Source organism: Salvelinus fontinalis, chromosome 1 (assembly GCF_029448725.1).
Source record: "Salvelinus fontinalis isolate EN_2023a chromosome 1, ASM2944872v1, whole genome shotgun sequence".
NCBI classification, from domain to species: domain Eukaryota; kingdom Metazoa; phylum Chordata; class Actinopteri; order Salmoniformes; family Salmonidae; genus Salvelinus; species Salvelinus fontinalis.
In genome coordinates this window covers 62,591,351-62,615,164 of record NC_074665.1, presented here as the reverse complement: position 1 = coordinate 62,615,164, position 23,814 = coordinate 62,591,351, and the positions used below count along the sequence as shown (strand labels likewise).

The 23,814-nt window shown below is 47.6% G+C and overlaps 1 protein-coding gene across 2 annotated transcripts in view; it reads right to left on the bottom strand.

Annotated features, from left to right (window-relative positions):
• Positions 1 to 1,711: 1,711 nt before the first annotated feature.
• LOC129859411 (methylcytosine dioxygenase TET1-like) overlaps positions 1,712 to 23,814 on the bottom strand; it is a 52,768-nt gene continuing 30,665 nt past the window's right edge. For both annotated transcript variants that reach the window (XM_055929194.1, XM_055929203.1), the window contains 9 exons: positions 17,179 to 19,459; positions 16,883 to 16,973; positions 14,284 to 14,377; positions 8,642 to 8,850; positions 8,281 to 8,431; positions 7,570 to 7,797; positions 6,613 to 6,789; positions 5,978 to 6,128; positions 1,712 to 5,733 (listed from right to left, as the gene is read on the bottom strand). In XM_055929194.1, coding sequence (XP_055785169.1) covers positions 4,559 to 5,733; positions 5,978 to 6,128; positions 6,613 to 6,789; positions 7,570 to 7,797; positions 8,281 to 8,431; positions 8,642 to 8,850; positions 14,284 to 14,377; positions 16,883 to 16,973; positions 17,179 to 19,459 — 4,557 coding nt within the window. In that variant the 3' untranslated portion in view covers positions 1,712 to 4,558. The remainder of the gene's footprint in view (positions 5,734 to 5,977; positions 6,129 to 6,612; positions 6,790 to 7,569; positions 7,798 to 8,280; positions 8,432 to 8,641; positions 8,851 to 14,283; positions 14,378 to 16,882; positions 16,974 to 17,178; positions 19,460 to 23,814) is intronic.

Here is a 23,814-nt window from a genome sequence, read left to right as displayed (position 1 = left end):
CGTGGAGGGAGGAGGTGATATGGTCTTTGACTAGCCTCTTGTAGCACTTTTTGATGACAGAAGTGAGTGCTACTGGTCAGTAATCATTCAGTTCAGTTACTTTCCTTTTCTTGGGCATGGGGATGATAATGTTGTACTGTAAGTGGATGATAGTGTTGTACTGTAAGTAGCCATGTGTTTGTCTATAGGCTTGGGCCTGCTTATCAAAGCTCCAGAAATAAAAGGCAAACTGAGGAATTACAAATTCCAAACAAACTGCACGTGTTACAGTATGTGTCTAGTCAGTGATACAATTTTTATAGCTGGATGAATGGAGGAGTTGTCCTTCAGCACCACAACATTTTGCCCACCATTTGTGGCTGAAATGACAAATAGACTGTAGCCTACCTGAAATGTTGGATAATTTAGAAACCTCGACATGTGATTCACTTCACCTGCTTTACTCTTTGTATTTTTCTGTGCAACTTGTTAATTATCGTTTGTGACAGTGTTTTTGCTGCTATTAACAGGACAACCTCCCTGTTAAAAATATTAAAATCAACTTTTATTGGTAGTCTGGTAAACTTTGGTAAACTTTCATTGCTAGTTTGCAACCACAGACCTCAATGTTAACTTTTCTTGCACTGAACATTCCACATTCAATCCATTTAAAATAGAAGTGCAACCACACTTTTACATGTCTTTAAAATTAGATTGGAGACAAAATTGGAAGACATCTATAATTGACAGACATAATGTAATTTTTGCCTGGGTTAATCCCTGAACAAAATAAAATGGATGTGGTGATCCCCCGTGGACTCTGCCTCCTCAGCTATACTTTCAGTGTCAATCTATCATCAGTAAGTCCACTTCTACTTTATAGAGTTTATCTTGTGATCTCGACAAAACAAGGGATTTAAAAAAATGCATTAATATGTCATCTGTCACCCGGCCTCCCGGGTGGAGCAGTGGTCTAGGGCACTGCATCGCAGTGCTAGCTGCGCCACCAGAGTCTCTAGGTTCGCGCCCAGGCTCTGTCGCAGCCGGTCGCAACCGGGAGGTCCGTGGGGCGACGCACAATTGGCATAGCGTCGTTAGGGAGGGTTTGGCCGGTAGGGATATCCTCGTCTCAGTATGTAAAATGTAATAAAATGTATGCACTCTACTGTAAATCGCTCTGGATAAGAGCGTCTGCTAAATGACTAAAATGTAAATGTCATCTCTGGACTTCTGTACTATGACTCCGATATAAAGTGTTTTTTATTTTTTATTTGCCTACTTATATCAGTACACTCGCAACAACCTAAGCATTACGAAACATATATTTGATCAAATAAGCCACAGGTAGAAAATAAGCCATATAATATTTTGTTAAACCAAATTTGACACTCTCATTAACTTCCATACAAAAACTCCTAGCTTGGTGAGCAAAACAAAACAAAAACGCCACCTGCTAGAGAAGACAGATTTTGGGCCCGGTTACCCCTCTCGCTTCGCCTCTTCCTCTCTGGTCTGAATGAGTTTAATTCACATTTCTAAATGGGTCAATGTGACACAGTACAGACAGAACACACACGCACGAACACACACACACACACACACACACACACACACACACACACACACACACACACACACACACACACACACACACACACACACACAATGTTGTATTATAGCTTGTACAGTTTGAAGTAGCTTATTGTCAATAAAGCAAAAACAGACACACAAGTCCAAAATATAAATACATCTTTATTTCAAAATCAGAGGGCAGCCATTGACAGGAATGCTGAATTTACTATTTTTTTCAAGTCTGTCAAATTGATATACACACCTTTCAGTTATGTACAGTAATTTTGGCAATCAATTTCAAAATAGCAAGACTGCTCGTTATCTACAAACCATGAATAGTACAGTAAAAACAGTCAGTTTCACATGTGTATTTTATATAGTTTTATTCCAATAAAAACCTTGAGTTTTAAATGCTGGTGCTAGTTTTTCCTCCTTAATGTAAGTTACATTTTTCAAGTCACACATAAAGGAAGATCCGAGAAATCTTCAAGTGAAGCAATTACAAAAGTTTACAGGATCATATTTTTCTTACAAACTGTCTTATGTAAAGGTGGAAACATTTTTAAGTGACTGTTTTCTACCACATCAGTAACTTGCAACGGCCTACATTCAATATAATGTAATAGACTATATATGTACTGTATATACCTTTCTACTTTGTATAAAATGTATTCAATCTATGTGTCAATATACTTATCTCTTAGGAAAGGTCTAAGTATATGGTTTGACTTTGTGAATCTGTTAAAGACATTATTGGAAGACAGAGTTTTTTAGTAGACTGTGTTTGCCCTAGTTGGGCTGAAGCCTGGGTAATGCCCTAGTTGGGTTGAAGACTGGGTAAATTAACAACCTCACTCACACCTGAGAAACAAAGAGAAAAACAACAGAAAAAAAAGATGACAAAAACCAAACAAACAAACATTTCCAGCTCTGTGTATTACTAAAATGAAAGCACCAGTGAAATGTTTATCTGCGTTGAGCTGATTTAGATTCAGCATATGCTAAGACAAATCAATACAACAGATACCTAATCCATTACATTAGTAGCAGTGCTTGACTTGGACTGCACTAGGTGTCGGTACCCCTTTTGGGTGCCGGTACTGTTAATATGTATTTTGTAGGAGCTCCACAATACTTTTGATCTAATAGTCTATAAGAGGAACAGGAGCTCAAGCTGTTGAACATTTGAGGTGCCGGTATTCAGCTCCAGTTCGCTCCTACCCCGGCAAAGCACTGAGTATTAGTGAATGGGCCTATTATTACATGGTTATGATTGACTAATGTGAGCATGAATTACTACTCAAAATGTTTGCCCCTATCAGAAGAAGGTTTATAATCTGTAGAGGTCTACTGTCTGACTCAATACGTGATAAGCCTACAATTTATGATGATGCAATGATCTGAGGAGGTGCAACGATCTGAGGAGTGTGTTATTTTGTCAGAGCAGCGTCTCCCAAAAATTGAAGAGGAGGCAATGAGAAACAACAAAGGGGTTTGATTGGTTTGGTATCCACTTGTATAATGTATTTATACCCAGCATATGGAAAAAGATAACTGTCAATCAATGCCCTAGTCAGTTAAAAAGAGGGTACAGATCTTGTTAGCACCAGTAACAAATATACATTAATATAGTCACCATTTAAACAGGTTTTATGTGGTCTTTTTAGCTATGTCTGTATAAAAACATGTCCTATTTAAAACACTCTAGAAGACAGTGAACAAACATGATTATCCAGATTCATATAAATCAAGTGCGGTTCACAATAAGCACCGTAATCTGACAATCTTTATATGCAGCATTTCATAATTGCTTGGTAAGCTTGGTTTTGTGTGAGACTGATATGTAATTTATCATTCTACGACAAAAAAACAACAACAAATAAACACAGAACTACTGAATAAAGAGGAGAAGAGGTTTCACACAAGCTGTCTGATATATCTCTCGATCTGTACATATTGGAACAGGACCTTTTTCAAGTTATGAAAAATAAAAAAGTGCTTTTTCAATATGTCATCATATACACTGAACAAAAAGACTAAAACTATCCAGACCAAAACAAAAACGAAGGTAGTACTGTTCCTTCATGACCACCAATAGAGGAACGGGGAAGTACTGTTCCTTCATGACCACCAATAGAGGAACGGGGAAGTACTGTTCCTTCATGACCACCAATAGAGGAACGGGGAAGTACTGTTCCTTCATGACCACCAATAGAGGAACGGGGAAGTACTGTTCCTTCATGACCACCAATAGAGGAACGGGGAAGTACTGTTCCTTCATGACCACCAATAGAGGAACGGGGAAGTACTGTTCCTTCATGACCACCAATAGAGGAACGGGGAAGGGAAGGAAAAGCACCATGCTACATGTGTTCATTATTTTCACATAAAACTACATACTGTGTCAAATGTGTAATATGTGGTCTGTTTATCAAAAGTTGCTGCTACAAATGGCACCTTTATATAAATCAATCATTGATAAAACTCATCTTGTGAAAAGAGCACTCTTGGTTGAAACAAAGACCACAGAGACTTAACATGAGTGTTTACTAGTGTAAAATGCTGGTTGACAGTAAAATTGCAGTAAATAGCCTTGCACCAAAAAATATACAAAAATAATCAGAATAAATAATCACATCTTGTTTGTTCTTATTAATCAATTCCTATATAAAACCAGTTTAAAAAATTGGTTCTGAGCACCATCTCTTTACATGAAAAACCAGACCAAAATGTTTTATCATCAAATACCAAAACTCACAGTTAAAACCCCACAAACGATAGTCTTCCTCATCACTTTAAAATCAGAAACAAAGAGAAACAAAAATAAACAGACATACATTAGAAAAAGTAACACAATAAAAAAACACCTAACGAGACTAGAAGTGTAATGTTGATTGAGGTAAGGCAGTAGCACAGGGTGGTGTGTGTGTGTGTGTGTGTATGGTGGTGTGTGTTGAAATATATTTGTCGTATGTGTCTGTGTGTGTGTGTACATAACAGTATCATCTCATGTCCAGCGGTTGTAAGGGCCCGTGACCTGTGTCAGAGCATAAGGGGAAACAGTGACCACCCCATCCCGCGGGACAGTCACCGCCTTCCGGGTAGGAACCGTCAACACACCCTTCTTCTCCTCCGGGCCCTCCTCCTCTACCTCCTCAGGCTCCACACTCTCACCGCCGGCCCCATTCCCCCTCTTCCCCTTGACCGGGCTAACCTCTTCCAGGTCTAGGCCCATCCCCAGCCTCTCAGCCTCCTCCTCTCTCTCCCGCTCCCTCCGGGCCATCTTGGCCTCCCACATGTGCAAGCCGTGGTCGGGCTCATTGAGGGACTTGTGCTGGTAGAAGACCAGGGAGATGCGGGTGGGGTGGCTGCGGTCGGGCCGGAGGATGGGGGTGGTGGCATGGAGCTCTCGGCGGGCGCATTCGATCAGGATGGAACCGTGGGAGGGAGCCACCGCCACCCCGCCGATGTCACTGTCCAGGAAGTTGTGCTCGCTGTCCGACCACACCTCTTCCTGTTCCTGTTTGACCTCTTTTGGGTTGGGGAAGAGAGGGGGAGGGGCCTGATGAGGAGGATGGGGGGCACTGTGAGGAATAACATGACCTACATGACCTCTAACCCTGTCCTTGACTCCCAGCTCCCCCTCCGCCCTGAGGAGCCCATTGAGTCTGCTGTGGAGGCCCTCTGGGTGGGTGTGGGTGGAGGATGAGGGAGGAGGAGTGCTGTGGCTGTGAGGGGGTCTGAGGAGAGGGGAGCAGTGCACCTCATTGGGCTCTGTTTTAAAAATCCTGGTGGGGTAGTCGCCACCCCGGGGCATTCCTGGGGGGGTCCGACACGTCTCAGGGTCCACCAGCTGCTTTCTGCTGAGTCCTGGGGAGTAACCATTCACAGCCACAGCCTCCTCCATTGTCTTGTAATGGAATGGGGAACCATTGCTCTGGGTCCCTGGTGGCCCTCTGTACTGGGGGGTAGGCAGGCCGGGGTGATGGGGGGAAAGATCCTCCATCCCTGGTGTGGATCTTCCAGGAGGTGTGGGGTAGGTGGGGGTGCTGTGGTTGTAAGCGCTAGGGGAGTTAGAGTCTGGTACATACGCACCTACATTTCCTGGTCTGTAAGAGCTGAAGGACTGAGGCTCTCTTTTGAACAAGGGGGACTGATCTGCTGAAGAAGCACTTTTCAAACCTGTCAAGTTAAACATACAAACCGGGATTAATGATGAGTATTTACATACCACATTTTTCAAGCTTTTTCTTGTACATGATTTTGTAGCAAAAATCATTCAACCAATTAATCAATTAATGCACCCACCCCATCCATCCACCCACTCAATCACCCACCCATCAACCAATTGACTAATCATCCAACCAACCAATCAACCAACCAACCAACCAACCAACCAACCAACCAATGAACTAGAGATCTCTACCTTTATTGGCAGTCTTAACCTTGCCCGGGGTTAGTGGACTTTGTCCAGGCTTCCTGTTCTGAGCTGCAGCTTGTTTGTCAGCCTGGGCCTTCAGCTTGGCCTCCTGCTTCCTCTTACGGGCTGATTTCACCGGCTCAGCCAGCAGACGCACCTGGTGATGATATAAACATGGTCATTAAGGAGAGCTTTTAGTAGATGCTTTTATCAAGTGTCTTGAAGTAAACACGCAAATGTGACTCATGCAAGAATCAAACCCAAAACTCTCCTATTGACATGTCCTTGACACCAACTAATTTCAATCTCAAAGGGCGCAATGGTGACCAACCCTCACCCTGGAGAGCAACTGGATGTGCAGGTTGATTAGTAAAATCAGGTGTGGTAGAGCAGGACTGGAACAAAAGCCTGCACACCCAGTAACTCTATAAGAGGAGGGTTGGCCAAAATATCTTATAGCCTCTTGGTTCTCCTGGTTGCTACAGGGGGTACGAACCGATTTAGGGTGAAGTTGCCCCTAGGTGCTGATCTCTTGGGTCAGTTTCAGATTTTCCCCACTAATAAGGTTAGGACTGGGGGAGAGGAAGCTGCTTATAGATCTTTACCCAGGGGAGACTTTAACCTGGAGTGTAGGAACCTACCTCTCTGGGGAAGGCTGAGAGCACCTGCAGGGCCCCAGTCTGGATCTTGGCCCACTGGCCATCGGCACTGCCAAACTCATCCCTCTGTGAGATCTTATAAAGGGGCAAGACGTGGAGCTGTTCGTCCTCAGGGACGTTACGCACCGCACGGTTGTCCTCCTTGGTTAAAGTGCAAACCTGCAGGAGGGTGAGACATTTTACGTAAATGGAAAAGACTAACACAGTATCTGGCAGTTTTCCGGGAAAAAATGCCTATCTTGGTGGAAGTGAAAACAGGTATTTTTGGTATTTTATTAGGATCCCCTTAGCTGTTGAAAAAGCGGCAGCTACTCTTCCTGGGGTCCACACAAAACATGAAACATAATACAGAATGACATAATACAGAACATCATTAGACAAGGACAGAACTACATACATTTTTAAAAAGGCACAAGTAGCCTACATCTCAGTGCATACAGACAAACTATCAAATAGGGGAGAGGCGTTGTGCCGCGAGGTGATAAGATAGCTGATATTGATTTTTGTTTCAACTATGGAAACATGTTAATGATTTGATATTGACATTTGTCTAAGATATTATTTATTTATTTAAAATATATATGTGTATATATACTGTATATATTTACAAAATAATATATGGGGGATTGGAAATTATGCAGACAATTACATTGATGGTACAATGCTACAATCTCTCTGCAGTATTAAAGCTGACTTACCCAGCCCCCAAAAAATAAAAAATATATGATATGTCCATTAATATGCTGGCACGCAATCAGAAGCAAGTGTCTAAGTATCTGTGTCTGTGGTTCTCTCTATGTGTGACAGTGAGTGTGTGTATGTGTGCGCGATTGAGCGAGCGTGCGTTTGTATCTGTGGCTATGGCTCTGTGTGTTTGACAGTGAATGTGTGTGCACCTGTGTGTGTGTCCATTGACAAACAGTCATATGAGCGGCATACCACAGTGCTGCCATTGTTCATGTTGTGTGTGTCTTTGTGAGCGTGGGCACAGAAATCCACACACGCCGTGACCCCGGAGAAAGGTCGGCCCGGCCTCCGACCCAGCCTGCAGTCCTGGCCCGCCTGCTCCTGATCCACCTGGTTTTGGAAAGCCTCCGGGGCCAGTCTCTGGTAGACAGGACCCAGGTCTGTAGCCAGGTTCTGCAGCCGATTCTCCAGCTTCTCCTCCTGAACAACCCACAGACAGACAACACACAGATCAGAGGAAGAGTGGGACAAAAAGGGACAGGAACAGATGAGGGAAAAGGTGTGAGGAAATAAAGGAGAGTTCCCCTGGAGAATCTGGGAGTGTTTAAGATAATACCAGTAATGTTTAAGTCACTATCCTCCATGTCACGCTTTGACTGTCATTCTATTCACAGAGGAATATCTATTCTAAACCAATGTTTGTAAAGCTATAACAAGGCTTAGATTAGCAAAGCAAATAGCCAGAGTTTAGGCATATTGGGAAGTGGCTAGGGTTCTTTTCAGACCTGGCTCTCAAATCTAATTCAAGGGTGTCAGACTCAATTCCTAGAGAGTCAAATTGGCTGCAGTTTTTTTACTCTTTCCCTTAAGCTAGTTCTAATTTAGACCAGGAAAACCAGGTATGTGTCCGGCCCTAGAGGACTAGAGTTTGACACAGTTTGACTGGAGTGTCCTGGTCCTCACCTCCTGTGGCATGTCTCCCAGCAGGCGGTACTTTCTGGGGATCTTGCTGCGGGCGAACTTGCAGCCGTTGAAGTACATACTCCAGGAGCAGCCGAAGGAGAACGAGGCGCCACAAGAGTCTGGGTCCAAACCCTGGCACGCACACGTCCGACTGGAGAGACAGAAAGAGGGAGAGAGATGGGGAGAGGGGGAAGAAGATCCATTTAGATCCTGGCACATAAGTGCAACTGAAGAGAGAGAGAGGGAGAGAGACTAAATGCTAGAAAGGAAAGAATTAACTCCTTTGTTCTATGAATCTAAATGGGTATGTGTAAGCCTGTAATTGAATAATACGGATAGGTCTGTTGTTTCAGTAACTCACTCCTCGTTGAGGGCGCAGCGTCGACTGGTGGGCGAGCCGTATTTACAGAGGGTCTGGGTGAGTTCTTGGTACAGACTGTCTGCCACCCCCCGGGGGATGCCCTCCCATGCCAGGATGAGGATCACCACCACGGCACTCTCACAGCGGTGCCCTGCCCGGTGTCTCACCAGACACAGCAGCTTCTCCTCCTCACTGCCCCGACGGATCACCTGGGGGAGAGAGAAGGTTTACTACACAGACATGCAGATGTGTATACGCACACACAAACACACACACAGCCATATACGCACCCATACACATACACACGCAGCAGTGTACACACAGGCACGCTGGCACTCATGCACACACACACACACACACACACACACACACACACACACACACACACACACACACACACACACACACACACACACACACACACACACACACACACACACACACACACACACACACACACTGTCACGCCCTGGCCTTAGTATTATTTGTTTTCTTTATTATTTTAGTTAGGTCAGGGTGTGACATGGGGAATGTTTGTGTTTTGTCGGTTTTGGGTGGTTATATGGTAAAGGGGGTGTTGGGTGTAGTGTATGGGTTTGTGTTGAGTGTATGTGTCTAGCTGTGTCTATGTTGGGTGTAGTTGTCTAGGAAAGTCTATGGTTGCCTGAATGGGTTCCCAATTAGAGACAGCTGATTTCTGTTGTCTCTGATTGGGAGCCATATTTAAGGTAGCCATAGGCTTTAGTTTGTTTGTGGGTAATTGTCTATGTTATACGTTTGTAGCCTGTATGTGCACTACGTTCATAGCTTCACGGTCGTTTGTTTGTTTTGTTAGTTTTGTAATAGTGTTTTGTTTTCGGTTCTCCTTCTTCATAATAAAAAGGAAGATGGCTTATTTTCCTAATGCTGCGTTTTGGTCCGTCAATCCCTCACACGATCGTGACAGAATTACCCACCAATACAGGACCAAGCGGCATGTAAAGCGGCAACAGGACCCACCTACACAGGATTCTTGGACATGGGAGGAGATACTGGATGGTAAGGGACCTTGGGCACAACCGGGAGAATATCGCCTCCCTCGTGAAGAGCTGGAGGCAGCGAAAGCCGAGAGGAGGCAATATGAGGAGGCAGCACGGAAGCAAGGCTGGAGACCCGTGAGTAATACCCAAAAATTTCTTGGGGAGGGGCTCATGGGGAGTGTGGCGAGTCCAGATGGGAGATCTGCGTCAACTTCCCGTGCTACCCGTGAGGACTCTAAGAGGGAACCTGAGCCAGTCGGGCTGATATTGGAGGTGAGCAATGGGAATTATACAGAGACTGTTAAGTATTTATTGGGGAGGTTGGAAGAGAGTGAAATGAGGGAGCTGCTGTGTTGGTGCGTGAGGCACAAGATCCACCCGACAGAGCGTGTGCGGGATGTAATGTTACCTGAGTCAGCTCTCCATGCTCGTCCTGATGTGCGTGCTAACCGTCTGGGAATGACAGTCCCACGAACCAGGTCTCCTGTACGCCTCCCTAGTCCTGAACCTCCTGTATTAGCCCCAAGTACTAACTCTCCTGTGACAGTCCCCAGCCCAGTACCACCAGTGCCTCCTCCACGCACTAGCCCTATGGTGCGTGTCTCCAGCCTTTTACCACCAGTGCCTAAACCACGCACCAAGCCTCCTGTGTGTCCCCAGAGTCCTGTGCGTCCTGTTGCTGCTCCCCGCACTAGCCCTGAGATGCGTGTCCCCAGTCCGGTACCACCAGTTCCGGCACCACGCACTAGGCCTAATGTGCGCTCCCAGGGTCCAGTATGCCCTGTTCCTTCCCCCCGCACTAGCCCTGAGATGCATGTCCCCAGCCCGGTACCACCAGTTCCGGCACCACGCACTAGGCCTAATGTGCGCCTCAGCCGGCCAGAGTCTGCCGTCTGCCCAGCGCCGTCTGAGTCGTCCGTCTGCCCAGCGCCGTCTGAGTCGTCCGTCTGCCCGGCGCCGTCTGAGTCGTCCGTCTGCCCGGCGCCGTCTGAGTCGTCCGTCTGCCCGGCGCCGTCTGAGTCGTCCGTCTGCCCGGCGCCGTCTGAGTCGTCCGTCTGCCCGGCGCCGCCTGAGTCGTCCGTCTGCCCGGCGCCGCCTGAGTCGTCCGTCTGCCCGGCGCCGCCTGAGTCGTCCGTCTGCCCGGCGCCGCCTGAGTCGTCCGTCTGCCCGGCGCCGCCTGAGTCGTCCGTCTACCCGGCGCCGCCTGAGTCGTCCGTCTACCCGGCGCCGCCTGAGTCGTCCGTCTACCCGGCGCCGCCTGAGTCGTCCGTCTACCCGGCGCCGCCTGAGTCGTCCGTCTACCCGGCGCCGCCTGAGTCGTCCGTCTACCCGGCGCCGCCTGAGTCGTCCGTCTACCCGGCGCCGCCTGAGTCGTCCGTCTACCCGGCGCCGCCTGAGTCGTCCGTCTACCCGGCGCCGCCTGAGTCGTCCGTCTACCCGGCGCCGCCTGAGTCGTCCGTCTACCCGGCGCCGCCTGAGTCGTCCGTCTACCCGGCGCCGCCTGAGTCGTCCGTCTACCCGGCGCCGCCTGAGTCGTCCGTCTACCCGGCGCCGCCTGAGTCGTCCGTCTACCCGGCGCCGCCTGAGTCGTCCGTCTACCCGGCGCCGCCTGAGTCGTCCGTCTACCCGGCGCCGCCTGAGTCGTCCGTCTACCCGGCGCCGCCTGAGTCGTCCGTCTACCCGGCGCCGCCTGAGTCGTCCGTCTACCCGGCGCCGCCTGAGTCGTCCGTCTACCCGGCGCCGCCTGAGTCGTCCGTCTACCCGGCGCCGCCTGAGTCGTCCGTCTACCCGGCGCCGCCTGAGTCGTCCGTCTGTCCCGAGCCGTCTGAGTCGTCCGTCTGTCCCGAGCCGTCTGAGTCGTCCGTCTGTCCCGAGCCGTCTGAGTCGTCCGTCTGTCCCGAGTCGTCCGTCTGTCCCGAGTCGTCCGTCTGTCCCGAGTCGTCCGTCTGTCCCGAGTCGTCCGTCTGTCCCGAGCCGTCCGTCTGTCCCGAGCCGTCTGAGTCGTCCGTCTGTCCCGAGCCGTCTGAGTCGTCCGTCTGTCCCGAGCCGTCTGAGTCGTCCGTCTGTCCCGAGCCGTCTGAGTCGTCCGTCTGTCCCGAGCCGTCTGAGTCGTCCGTCTGTCCCGAGCCGTCTGAGTCGTCCGTCTGTCCCGAGCCGTCTGAGTCGTCCGTCTGTCCCGAGCCGTCTGAGTCGTCCGTCTGTCCCGAGCCGTCTGAGTCGTCCGTCTGTCCCGAGCCGTCTGAGTCGTCCGTCTGTCCCGAGCCGTCTGAGTCGTCCGTCTGTCCCGAGCCGTCTGAGTCGTCCGTCTGTCCCGAGCCGTCTGAGTCGTCCGTCTGTCCCGAGCCGTCTGAGTCGTCCGTCTGTCCCGAGCCGTCCGTCTGTCCCGAGCCGTCTGAGTCGTCCGTCTGTCCCGAGCCGTCTGAGTCGTCCGTCTGTCCCGAGCCGTCTGAGTCGTCCGTCTGTCCCGAGTCGTCCGTCTGTCCCGAGTCGTCCGTCTGTCCCGAGTCGTCCGTCTGTCCCGAGCCGTCCGTCTGTCCCGAGCCGTCTGAGTCGTCCGTCTGTCCCGAGCCGTCTGAGTCGTCCGTCTGTCCCGAGCCGTCTGAGTCGTCCGTCTGTCCCGAGCCGTCTGAGTCGTCCGTCTGTCCCGAGCCGTCTGAGTCGTCCGTCTGTCCCGAGCCGTCTGAGTCGTCCGTCTGTCCCGAGCCGTCTGAGTCGTCCGTCTGTCCCGAGCCGTCTTTGAGTCGTCCGTCTGTCCCGAGCCGTCTGAGTCGTCCGTCTGTCCCGAGCCGTCTGAGTCGTCCGTCTGTCCCGAGCCGTCTGAGTCGTCCGTCTGTCCCGAGCCGTCTGAGTCGTCCGTCTGTCCCGAGCCGTCTGAGTCGTCCGTCTGTCCCGAGCCGTCTGAGTCGTCCGTCTGTCCCGAGCCGTCTGAGTCGTCCGTCTGTCCCGAGCCGTCTGAGTCGTCCGTCTGTCCCGAGCCGTCTGAGTCGTCCGTCTGTCCCGAGCCGTCTGAGTCGTCCGTCTGTCCCGAGCCGTCTGAGTCGTCCGTCTGTCCCGAGCCGTCTGAGGCGTCCGTCTGTCCCGAGCCGTCTGAGTCGTCCGTCTGTCCCGAGCCGTCTGAGTCGTCCGTCTGTCCCGAGCCGTCTGAGCCGTCCGTCTAGTCAGGAGCCGCTAGAGCCGCCAACCAGACAGGATCTGGCAGAGCCGCCAACCAGACAGGATCTGGCAGAGCCGCCAACCAGACAGGATCTGGCAGAGCCGCCAACCAGACAGGATCTGGCAGAGCCGCCAACCAGACAGGATCTGCCAGATCCGCCAGCCAGCCATGAGCAGCCAGATCCGTCAGCCAGCCATGAGCAGCCAGATCCGTCAGCCAGCCATGAGCAGCCAGATCCGTCAGCCAGCCATGAGCAGCCAGATCCGTCAGCCAGCCATGAGCAGCCAGATCCGTCAGCCAGCCATGAGCAGCCAGATCCGTCAGCCAGCCATGAGCAGCCAGATCCGTCAGCCAGCCATGAGCAGCCAGAGCCGTCCATCAGTCCGGAGTTGCCGTCCCTCAGTCCGGAGCTGCCGTCCCTCAGTCCGGAGTTGCCGTCCCTCAGTCCGGAGCTGCCGTCCCTCAGTCCGGAGCTGCCGTCCCTCAGTCCGGAGCTGCCGTCCCTCAGTCCGGAGCTGCCGTCCCTCAGTCCGGAGCTGCCGTCCCTCAGTCCGGTGCTGCCCCTCATCCTGGTGCTGCCCCTTAATTCAGTGGGGTTAATGTGGAGGGGGGTCATTTGGAGGAAGCTACGGAGGCGGTTAGTGACTGTGGTGGGGTGGGGACCACGACCAGTGCCGGAGCCGCCACCGTGGAAGGAAGCCCACCCAGACCCTCCCCTAGACTGTGTGCTGGTGCGCCCGGAGTTCGCACCTTAAGGGGGGGGTTATGTGACGCCCTGGCCTTAGTATTATTTGTTTTCTTTATTATTTTAGTTAGGTCAGGGTGTGACATGGGGAACGTTTGTGTTTTGTCGGTTTTGGGTGGTTATATGGTAAAGGGGGTGTTGGGTGTAGTGTATGGGTTTGTGTTGAGTGTATGTGTCTAGCTGTGTCTATGTTGGGTGTAGTTGTCTAGGAAAGTCTATGGTTGCCTGAATGGGTTCCCAATTAGAGACAGCTGATTTCTGTTGTCTCTGATTGGGAGCCATATTTAAGGTAGCCATAGGCTTTAGTTTGTTTGTGGGTAATTGTCTATGTTATACGTTTGTAGCCTGTATGTGCACTACGTTCATAGCTTCACGGTCGTTTGTTTGTTTTGTTAGTTTTGTAATAGTGTTTTGTTTTCGGTTCTCCTTCTTCATAATAAAAAGGAAGGTGGCTTATTTTCCTAATGCTGCGTTTTGGTCCGTCAATCCCTCACACGATCGTGACACACACACACACACACAGCCATATACGCACACATACACACGCAGCAGTGTACACACAGGCACGCACACACAAACACAGACACAGACACACACACAGCCATATATGCACACATACACATGCAGCAGTGTACACACAGGCACACATACACACACACGCAGCGGTGTACACATAGGCACGCACGCACGCAGCAACACACACACACACACAGGAGGTACTTACCCACTTGGCGATGGGACAACCCTGGGAACTGCGTCCTTCTTTCCCAGTGTACACCACCACCTCCAGCCTTACTGCCTTCCCTTTCTCTCCATACCTTTGAACAAACACAGCAATAACATACAGAGCCGGATTATTGCAGGGGCTTACTAGGGATGAAGCCCCTGGGTCCAGGCCAATGGGGGGCACAAAAGGCAGCAAAAAAAAGATATATATGTATATACAATATGTTCCTTTTTTTATATTATAATTTTTTATCCAACCACAGCCCACTCTCAATGTTAAAAATACACCAGAAAGCATCATTTACCCATAGAGGATAAACAGTTTATAAAAATAAAATAACTGTGGATTAAGTCACAAACTCATACAGGTATCAGCCAAAAAGGAAACACCAGCATAAATTGTCTTAAAAGGGTGTTGCAGAACAGCTTCAATGCGCTTTGGCATAGATTCTAAAAGACCTAAACCATGCTAGGAAAATGCACCCCACACCATAACACATACTTTGTATCCCTTGTTTACTCAAGTGTTTCCTTTATTTTGGCACTTACTGGTATGCCTACAGTCGGGAAGGCTGCAGTTTGGACAGCATGCGTGCCAAATAGGCTACAGCTTGTTGCGTTGTGGCCATAGACATATAATCCATAGAAGGGTTTTGTAACCCCGTACCCTGGCAATTTGACTGTTAAAAGTCATGGGTACACTAGCAATGGATGCCAATCCTGACTTGAATTGTAGTATCCATCTGTGGAATATATTTATATGCTTGGTTGCGGCTGTCAGTTTCCTTTTGCAGATTTCAAAATACAATCGTGGGAAAAACGTACAGTTTGGAAAGCAAATGCCTACTGCTGAAAAGAGAAGATGAATCTGTATGTAGAACCAATATAAATAATTTCTCTCAACAACTCCTAATTTGTAGCTAACAGCAGCACTGTTTTTCAAAGTAGCTCATCTTAAAATAGGCTGTTGCCACGATGAGCCCATTGGCCATCACCGTGAGTAGCCTATGGGTTCATCTTCATCCTCACATGCTGACCAAACCGGACACGTCGCGTGCGCGAGCATCGCAAAATAAATGTAGAAATCCATGTTATTCAATTATTGCACCAACACTGCTCGCGCACGCCAAAGAGCGTCTGCGATGCCAAGGGCTAAAATAGAACTCCATTCTATTTCTGACGCAGATCGCGCTGAAAGTCCTGCCTCTCCCATCTCTTCATTGGTTTATAGGAGCAGGTACCCACGTGCCATCTCCTCATTGGTTATACCCATGTGGGTGATTGAAAGACAAAATGTTTTGCCGGTTGTCGTGGTAAAAGTGTAGATGCCAATCACCATATAAGTTCAAATATGAAAATGCCTGGAAGGAGGAGAGATGACTAGAAACGATTGCAAGCTAACTAGCTAAATTGCCAAACATGTTTAATGCTTTTTGACCTGTCCCCAAATTAATGTCATTGGTTCAGAGTTTATTTTGATATTTTAACCTGCGTGTCGTGATCGCGTTTGGTGTGGGGGGACAAAATAAATGTATGCACGATGGATGGCGCACGCGTGCAGCCGGTTTGGGTTCCGTGTTAGGTGAGTCAGTGTGCCACTGGCCATTTTAATTAGATCTTTATTAAAAACAAAGCCCCGGGGCCTGTGATTTCTTAATACGGACCTGATAACGTACATCACATCTTCATGACATTTCACACTTCTCATCTTAGAACACAAACACAATCCTTTAAGCAAGGACATACTGTATCAAGCATTTCTCCCTTTATCTGCAACCACCAGTACCAACATCTTTCAATGAATGCCAATACAACAACAAATCACATTTTGAGAACTTCATCAAAATACAATGGGACAGTGAGACTACATCACTAGCCAAAATGCAGCAATAGTTTTTGGAATAACTGTCAAAACAGTTAAAAAAAAACAGTTCAAAAAAGACTACTACAGAGCAGAGAGACTGTGAGTGTGTGGTTGTTGTAGAGGTTGTCATTTCTCCTCATGTGCCTCTCGACTTGGCCCTAGGGGTTTCCTGTTCTAACACGCAGGGTGTGTTTTTCTATTGGTGAATGTGTGTGTGTACAAGTGTGTGTTTTGCCAGCGGAGTGCTGCTTTCCTTCAATGACAGGCTCTATAATATATGAGCTATAATATGATTGTTAGCCCCACCTCATTCCATGAACACCAAGAGCCCTTTGGGAAACCAGGCCTTTGGCAGGGCAAATGGTTCATACAGTAGTCTAATAAGAGTATGTACCAGACTTTTAGAAATATATACAGCTACATAGTAGTAGTGGTAGTGGTACATAGTGGTACATATTAGCCTAGCTCTATAAGCCTATTGGTAAGCCTGTGAGGCACTGAGCCACTCCTGTTTTCATATCAACTCTTACCATAGCAGTATTATACAGCCAATAGATTTGTCATGAAAACAGAAGTGGATTAGCACCTCACAGGTTTGCAGTCCCAATGGAAATATGAATGCATAAAGTAAAATGGCTAGGCAGCAACAAACACTTGTTTTCCCCCCAAGCTTGGTTGTGGAATGGAATAAAAAAAAAATGATGCAGTTTGGCTTGTTAGTTTTTGTTGTTACCTGTTCTCCATCATCTCTCTGACGGCTGACACACTGGGTCCAGCACCAAGATGAGTGTAGTACGGACCCTCCTCCTTCTCTATGATATGCTCTGTGGAGAGAGTCGTTTTTAGAATAAAGTTTCAGCTTATTTCTCGGAAAGCAAATGCTATGTACATGGATGTGACAAATACAGCCCCAGTTAACCAGTCATGTTGTGGCATGCAGAGAAAATCATATTCATAATCATCATAATCCTCATCATTATTATGTCCACCACCACTACCATCATCATCATCATCATCAAGGTGACTCACCCATGCAGCCACAGGAGGGGATCTCAGAGAGTTTCTTGGAGGGGGTGTTGAGCAGGTTCTTAGTGGGCGTGTCCAGGAATATGAGGGGCGATTCCAGGAAGCTGTTTACGTTGTGTTTGGTTGGCGTCAACTCCTCTGATAGGTCCAAAGCGCCGTCAGTTGACGTGGACAAGATGGTGACCGGACCGGACCTTTCCACCTTGTAATACCCCTGCCGTTGACCCCCAGAGGAGTAGCCGTTGGGTAAACTATGGTTCAACCCGGTTCTGTGGTTGTTAGAGTCTAAACTGGTAAAACTGGGGTTGGTGGAGCTAGCCTTTAGGTTAGCACCGTGCTGCTGCCAAACGTAGGGCGGCGATACCTGAGAATACAATTGTCTTTCACACTCATGTCCCTGTCCAACTCCTTGTCCTTGTAAAGGGTCCAGGTGACCGTTCAGAGGACCATTGTGGTGACCGTTCAAATGCGACCACTGTTGGTTGTCATGACCATAACCTTGACCACGATCGATGGCTCCAGAGGTTTTGTGGTATTTGACCCCACTGTGGCTGTTGCTGTAGTAAAAGAGCTGCCGTTGTTCCTCCTGAGCCTCAGCCAGGTATCTCTTTAGATCCATTTGAGTCTGAGGCAGGAACAGGCTCCTCTTGTGGCTGAGCGACAATGTCTTTGGTTGGGGCAGAACCTTCTGGACCCTGGCTCTGTGGGGGGTCTTGCCACTGGGGTCTTCAACCCCCTCCATCCCCTTCTTCTTCCTAGGTTTGTAAGGCGTGGACCTTGGTTTCCTCACAGGGATTTTCTTGTTGTTGGGTGGTGCATGCTGGGAATTGTAGTTGTACTTGATGGCCGAGACTGGCGTTCCTCTGGGAGGGTTGTTCTCAGAGTGCTGGGAGGGTTGGAAACCCTGCTGTTTGTGACGTGATTGGATGATGAATGCCAACTCGGCCAGTTGAGCCGCCACCTCTTCCTCATCCCTGTTCCTCCCGCTCTTACCCACCGTCCTCTCTGTTGTTTCCTTACTATTCCTCTCCATGTCTTTCCGCTCTCTGAAAGTGCCTTCGGACCTGTTATGGTGAGAACCAAGGTCTTCTGCTCTGCTGTACAGGTGTTGTCCTGCTCTCTCGGTGCTGTCGTAGGGAAGTCTGCCACAGTCCGAGCTGGCATCTAGCAGGTTCTGTAGGGACAGCTTGCCAGTGGCTGCGGGACTACGGGAATGACACTGGATGACAAGACTCTGTCTGGCCACCGGGGACCTGATGACTGAGGTCTGGTGCAGAGGGGAGCGTATGACTGAGGTCTGGTGCAGAGGGGAGCTGATGACTAGAACTTTGTTGGGGAGGAAACCTGTAGGGGGTTTGACATCCTGGAGAGAGGTGTTTCTACTGGATAAGTGCATGGAAGGTGTGGTGGGGTTTTGACCATGTGCGTCCATTCTAAAGGGTTCGGGGAGGTTTTGGGGGATAGATGCCAGTAAGGTTAGCGCCTCGATAGCGATAGCTTGGTCACTGCTAATATTCCTCTCTTGCACCAACGACTGGATGCTTGGCAGAGAGATATCTGGAGAGGGTTGCTCTCGTTTGACAATAATGTCAAGAGCTTTCCGTGGACTGATGGAAGTGCTTTTCAGGAGAAGGTCTACCTTAAAGTCCTCCGGCTCTGTTTTTAACGAGTGTAGCACCGGGGAACGGGAGCTAAACAGCTTGTCCTCCAGTCCCTTCCTGTCTGTGATAGAGAAACACACAACTGCTGCTAGTGTGGACAGAGCGTCCACATAGACATCGTCATCATTGCCCCCTAGTAGGGTGGAGGACTGGTCCGTAGACCACACCCACGGCTCCTCCAACTTGATCTTCTTCAGAGGAATGGCCATGGTGTCATCCGGAAGTGCATCATTGGGCTCAGAGCTGCCTTTGGGGTATGTGGTTTTTGTAGTCCTTTGGGACTCTAATTGTCTTGTAGTTTTTTGGGAATCTGGTGACACTGGAGCACCGTTGGTTTTAGACAAGTTTTCGTCAGCACCATTGTGAAAAGTCCCAGATGAAGAGTAGTGGTGTTGCAGAAGAAGTGCATCGTTGGTGTCCTCCAGGCCAGGCTCTCTCTTGATAAGTACTGCTGGTCGGCCATCTAGGATTGGGGTGAGAGTGTGGGCGTGGGGAGGGTGTGTGTGAGGATGTGTCTGGGGGTGTGTGGGAGGTATGTGACCCTCCTCCTCCTCTGCCGTATAGGTTTCCTCTACCATCTGGACAGGGCTTCTGCCATTTATTGCGACACCCTCTGGAACAACCTGAGAGAGAGAGTGAGACAGAGAGTTGCCACAAGAAAAGGACAACCAGTTAAGAATAAACACAACTGTAAATACAACCCACATTTATGTTTATTTCTTTTCCCTATTGTACTTCATTTGCGCATCGTTACAACACTGTACATAGCCATAATGTGACATTCGAAATGTATCGATTCCTTTTAAACTTTTGTGAGTGTGATGTTTATTGTTCACTTTTGTTCATTATCTATTTCACTTACTTTGGCAATGTGAACACATGTTTCCCATGCCAATAAAGCCCTTTGAATTGAATTTAGAGAGAGAGCGAGAGAGAAAGCCAGAGAGACACATGGAGAAAGATAGATTTGAATCTGTAATTTCCACTTAAAAATGTCAGACTTGATTTGCCTTAAAGACAAATATATCGACCCCTACAAACATTTCCATTAATTATAATCCACATAATAATTCAAATTTCCTGTTGCTGTAGGATTATTTTCCTGCTGTGAGAAACTGGTTGAATTAAGATAGCAGATCTGTACCTTACTGCTTTGTGTGTGTGTGTGTGTGTGTGTGTGTGTGTGTGTGTGTGTGTGTGTGTGTGTGTGTGTGTGTGTGTGTGTGTGTGTGTGTGTGTGTGTATTGATACAGTAGTGTACATACCATAATACTGTCATGGAGCAAGGCCAAATCTTTGCTGAACCCCAGAGTTTCTATATTAATAGGAGCTTGCAACACTTTCCATAACTAATGATAATGTCGTTGGCACATCCAATCTGATTAAAACAATATGGCAGATAAAAACACCACAGTGCCAAGACTCCACCCACTAAATTGTGTGTGTGCCTGCTTTATGTAAAGCTAATGAACTGTTCTAACTACAGGGAGCCTGGAGGTGGGTGGATGTCAGCTACTTGTTTACCTTGTCTGAACTGTCATTAAACTCACTGTTTAACCACTCTTTATAGACTACACTACCCAGCACGCACTCTCTGTTTTAAAGCCTCCAGACCTACAGTACCCAACATGCCCTGTGAGAAAGGACAGCCACCAGCCGTCTAGTCTAGGTCACATCCTTCTTCTAGGCCACTACTAACACAACTGACTCAATCCTAGTTCAATTAGTTGAAACAGGTGTGTTAGTACAGGGCTGGAACAAAAATGTGGACTGGAGTTGAGAAACACTGCTGTAGTACAGGATTAACTGGGCTAATAAGACACACGAGGGTTTGTGTTACTGCTGTTACTGGCACAGAGACAGGTCTATCTCACAGAGGACCAGTGCAGCTCACATCATCATCACATCTCTGTTGCTGGGTAAATCAAGACTTGTCTATCTAATGGAGAAAGGACGCCCTTACGTGACAGACAAAGGGTAGGCAGGTAGTATGAAGTGTGAACATACTTTTACAGTGTTGGTGGTACTCTAAAACCTTACAAACCCTACAACAACCCTATAAATAGTCTGAGCTGCTACTGTAGGTCACTGATATTAAATTAGATTAGCAAGAGGGACATTGCTTACAGCAACAACAACAACAATAGAAAGGAGACATACAACATAAAATCATCACCATAAGCATACTGTAAGAAAAATGCACTTTACATTGATCAGAGCACAGTAAATGTGAACTTTAAAACACTGTCTACACTTTCTCTAACCCACACACCAAACAGAAAACTCAGTCTGTCTGTCAATTACGGGGTGAAGCCCTCTTCTCTCCTTCCACTAGAGATGAGAATTATACACAATAATACCCTCCCAATACACTGTAGTAAAACCCCAACTCTATTTACAGTCATGTAGTATTCAGACCACCCCTCCTCCCCTCCTCTCCTGGTCTCGTGACCCTCCCTTACCACTAAGAGCATGCTGCTACTGATAGCGGGAGAGGAGGCTGAGGCAACATCTTGACTGCTGCTGTAATCATAAGAGAGAGAGAGACATCACAGAGAATGTGGAAATGAGTTACTATTGAGAAAGAGAGAGAGCAAGAGAAAAAGGGAGCGAGAGGGAGAGAAAGAGAGAGGGAAGGAGAAAGAGACAGAGGGACAGAGAGAGAAATAGAGACAGATACAGAAAGAGGAGACAGTAGGAGAGAGAGAAATTGATGGAGAGAAATAGGGAGAGGAAAGAGAGAGAGAGAGAAAGAAAGGGGTAAAGGCAGTGTGTCACTCACGTTAACCTGCTTTTCTTAACAAAGCATTAGTGGCTGGGTTCCAGCAGTACGCCAGCAGTGTGTATGTATCATAACATTTCATATAACAGTACATTAATATATTTTTTGACATATACTGTAGATATGGGTGTCTGTAATTTTTTTGTAAAATATACAGTACCAGTCAAAAGTTTGGACACACCTACTCATTCAAGGGTTTGTCTTTATTTTTACTATTTTCTACATTGTAGAAAAATAGTGAAGACATCAAAACCATGAAATAACACATATGGAATCATGTCGTAACCAAAAAAGTGTTAAACAAATCAAAATATATTTGAGATTTGAGATTCTTCAAAGTAGCCACCCTTTCCTGAATGACAGCTTTGCACAAATCTTCACTCCTGTCCTAGCAACAAGACTATGACTGCTCTCTGACTCCTAACGACCCTCTCAGAGGAGGAGGGTTTCCAAGGAGGTTTCAACCGAGGGACTATCCATCCATAAAAACACACACACAGATACGCATCAATACATACACGCGCACACGCACACACACACACACACACACACACACACACACACACACACACACACACACACACACACACACACACACACACACACACACACAGGGAGTGTCCATACACCATATACAATGCACTCCACATACAGAGATGCATACAAAGATTTCCCTTTTATGCTTGCTTCGAGGCAAGCAACACTGAAGCATGCATGAGATCACCAGCTGTTCCGGACGACCGTGTGATCACACTCTCTGTAGCCCATGTGAGCAAGACCTTTAAACAGGTCAACATTCACAAGGCCGCCGGGCCAGATGAATTACCATGAAGTGTACTTAGAGCATGCGCAGACCAAGTGTCTTCACTAACATTTCCAACCTCTATCTCACCGAGTATGTAATACCTACAGTTGAAGTCGGAAGTTTACATGCACCTTAGCCAAATACATTTAAACTCAGGAATTGTGAAAAACTGAGTTTAAATGTATTTGGCAAAGGTGTATGTAAACTTTCGACTTCAACTGTATATACTAGGTCATGTCAGAGGATAGCCAATAAATTGTCAAAGACTCCAGTTACCCAAGTCATAGACTGTTCTCTCTGCTACCGCACGGCAAGCGGTACCGGAGTGCCAAGTCTAGGTCCAAAAGGCTCCTTAACAGCTTCTACCCCTGCTGAACAATTAATCAAATGGCCACACCCCCTGTATATAGCCTTGGTATTGTTGTTTCTTGTGTTACTTAAAAAAATAAAAAATAAAAACTTATTTAGTAAATCTTTTCTCAACTCTTTTTCTTGAACTGCACTGTTGGTTAAGGGCTTGTAAGTAAGCATTTCACGGTAAGGTACCTGTTGTATTCGGCGCATATGGCAAATAACATTTTATTTTACTTCTAAAAAGAAGTGACATCATAAGAATACAGTAGGCATTTTCACATCCTCATTGAATGTCACAGACAGCAAACGGGTGGTTCTACTGTCAATCCTTTCAGAACATTCTCTTAAAATAATGCATTCAAAAGGCTTATTTAGAAGTATTTGAAAAGTAATTCCTGATAAAGTAGCTCTTTCAGCTCTGATAATCCTCAAAAACATCCACAGAGTTCAAAGCCAGACCACAGGCTGCAGACAGTCTTACGACAACTATCCCACGGTGTGCTGTGCTTAAGATAAGACATAAAAAAACATGCTTCCTTCCTGGGCTGAGTGTGTGAGTGTGTTTCTCTGAAGTTCTGTGCATCGGATTCGTTTCATTCATAGAGCGTAATGCCGCCTTCCTCTCTGAACTCAACTTCACAGAGTCAGACACACACTGACCAAACAGAGCAGTGCACAAATACATTAACTCCTACAAACACTGCAGCTACTAATAATACTCTTTCTTCCAGCCAGTCAGGCTAAAAACAGAGTCAAACAGACTCACGCAAACACAGTAGCACAAAAAGAAAACATTGCATAATGTACAATCACTACTGCTACTACTGCAGCTAAAACTACCACAGCACAACCTACAAACACTCCTCTCCACTTTTCAATGAAAAGTTACTACTACTACTACTACTACTCCTGTCCTAGCAACAAGACTATGACTGCTCTGACTCCTAACGCCCCTCTCAGAGGAGGAGGGTTTCCAAGGAGGTTTCAACCGAGGGACTATCCATCCCTAACAAACAAACACACGCACACACACACAG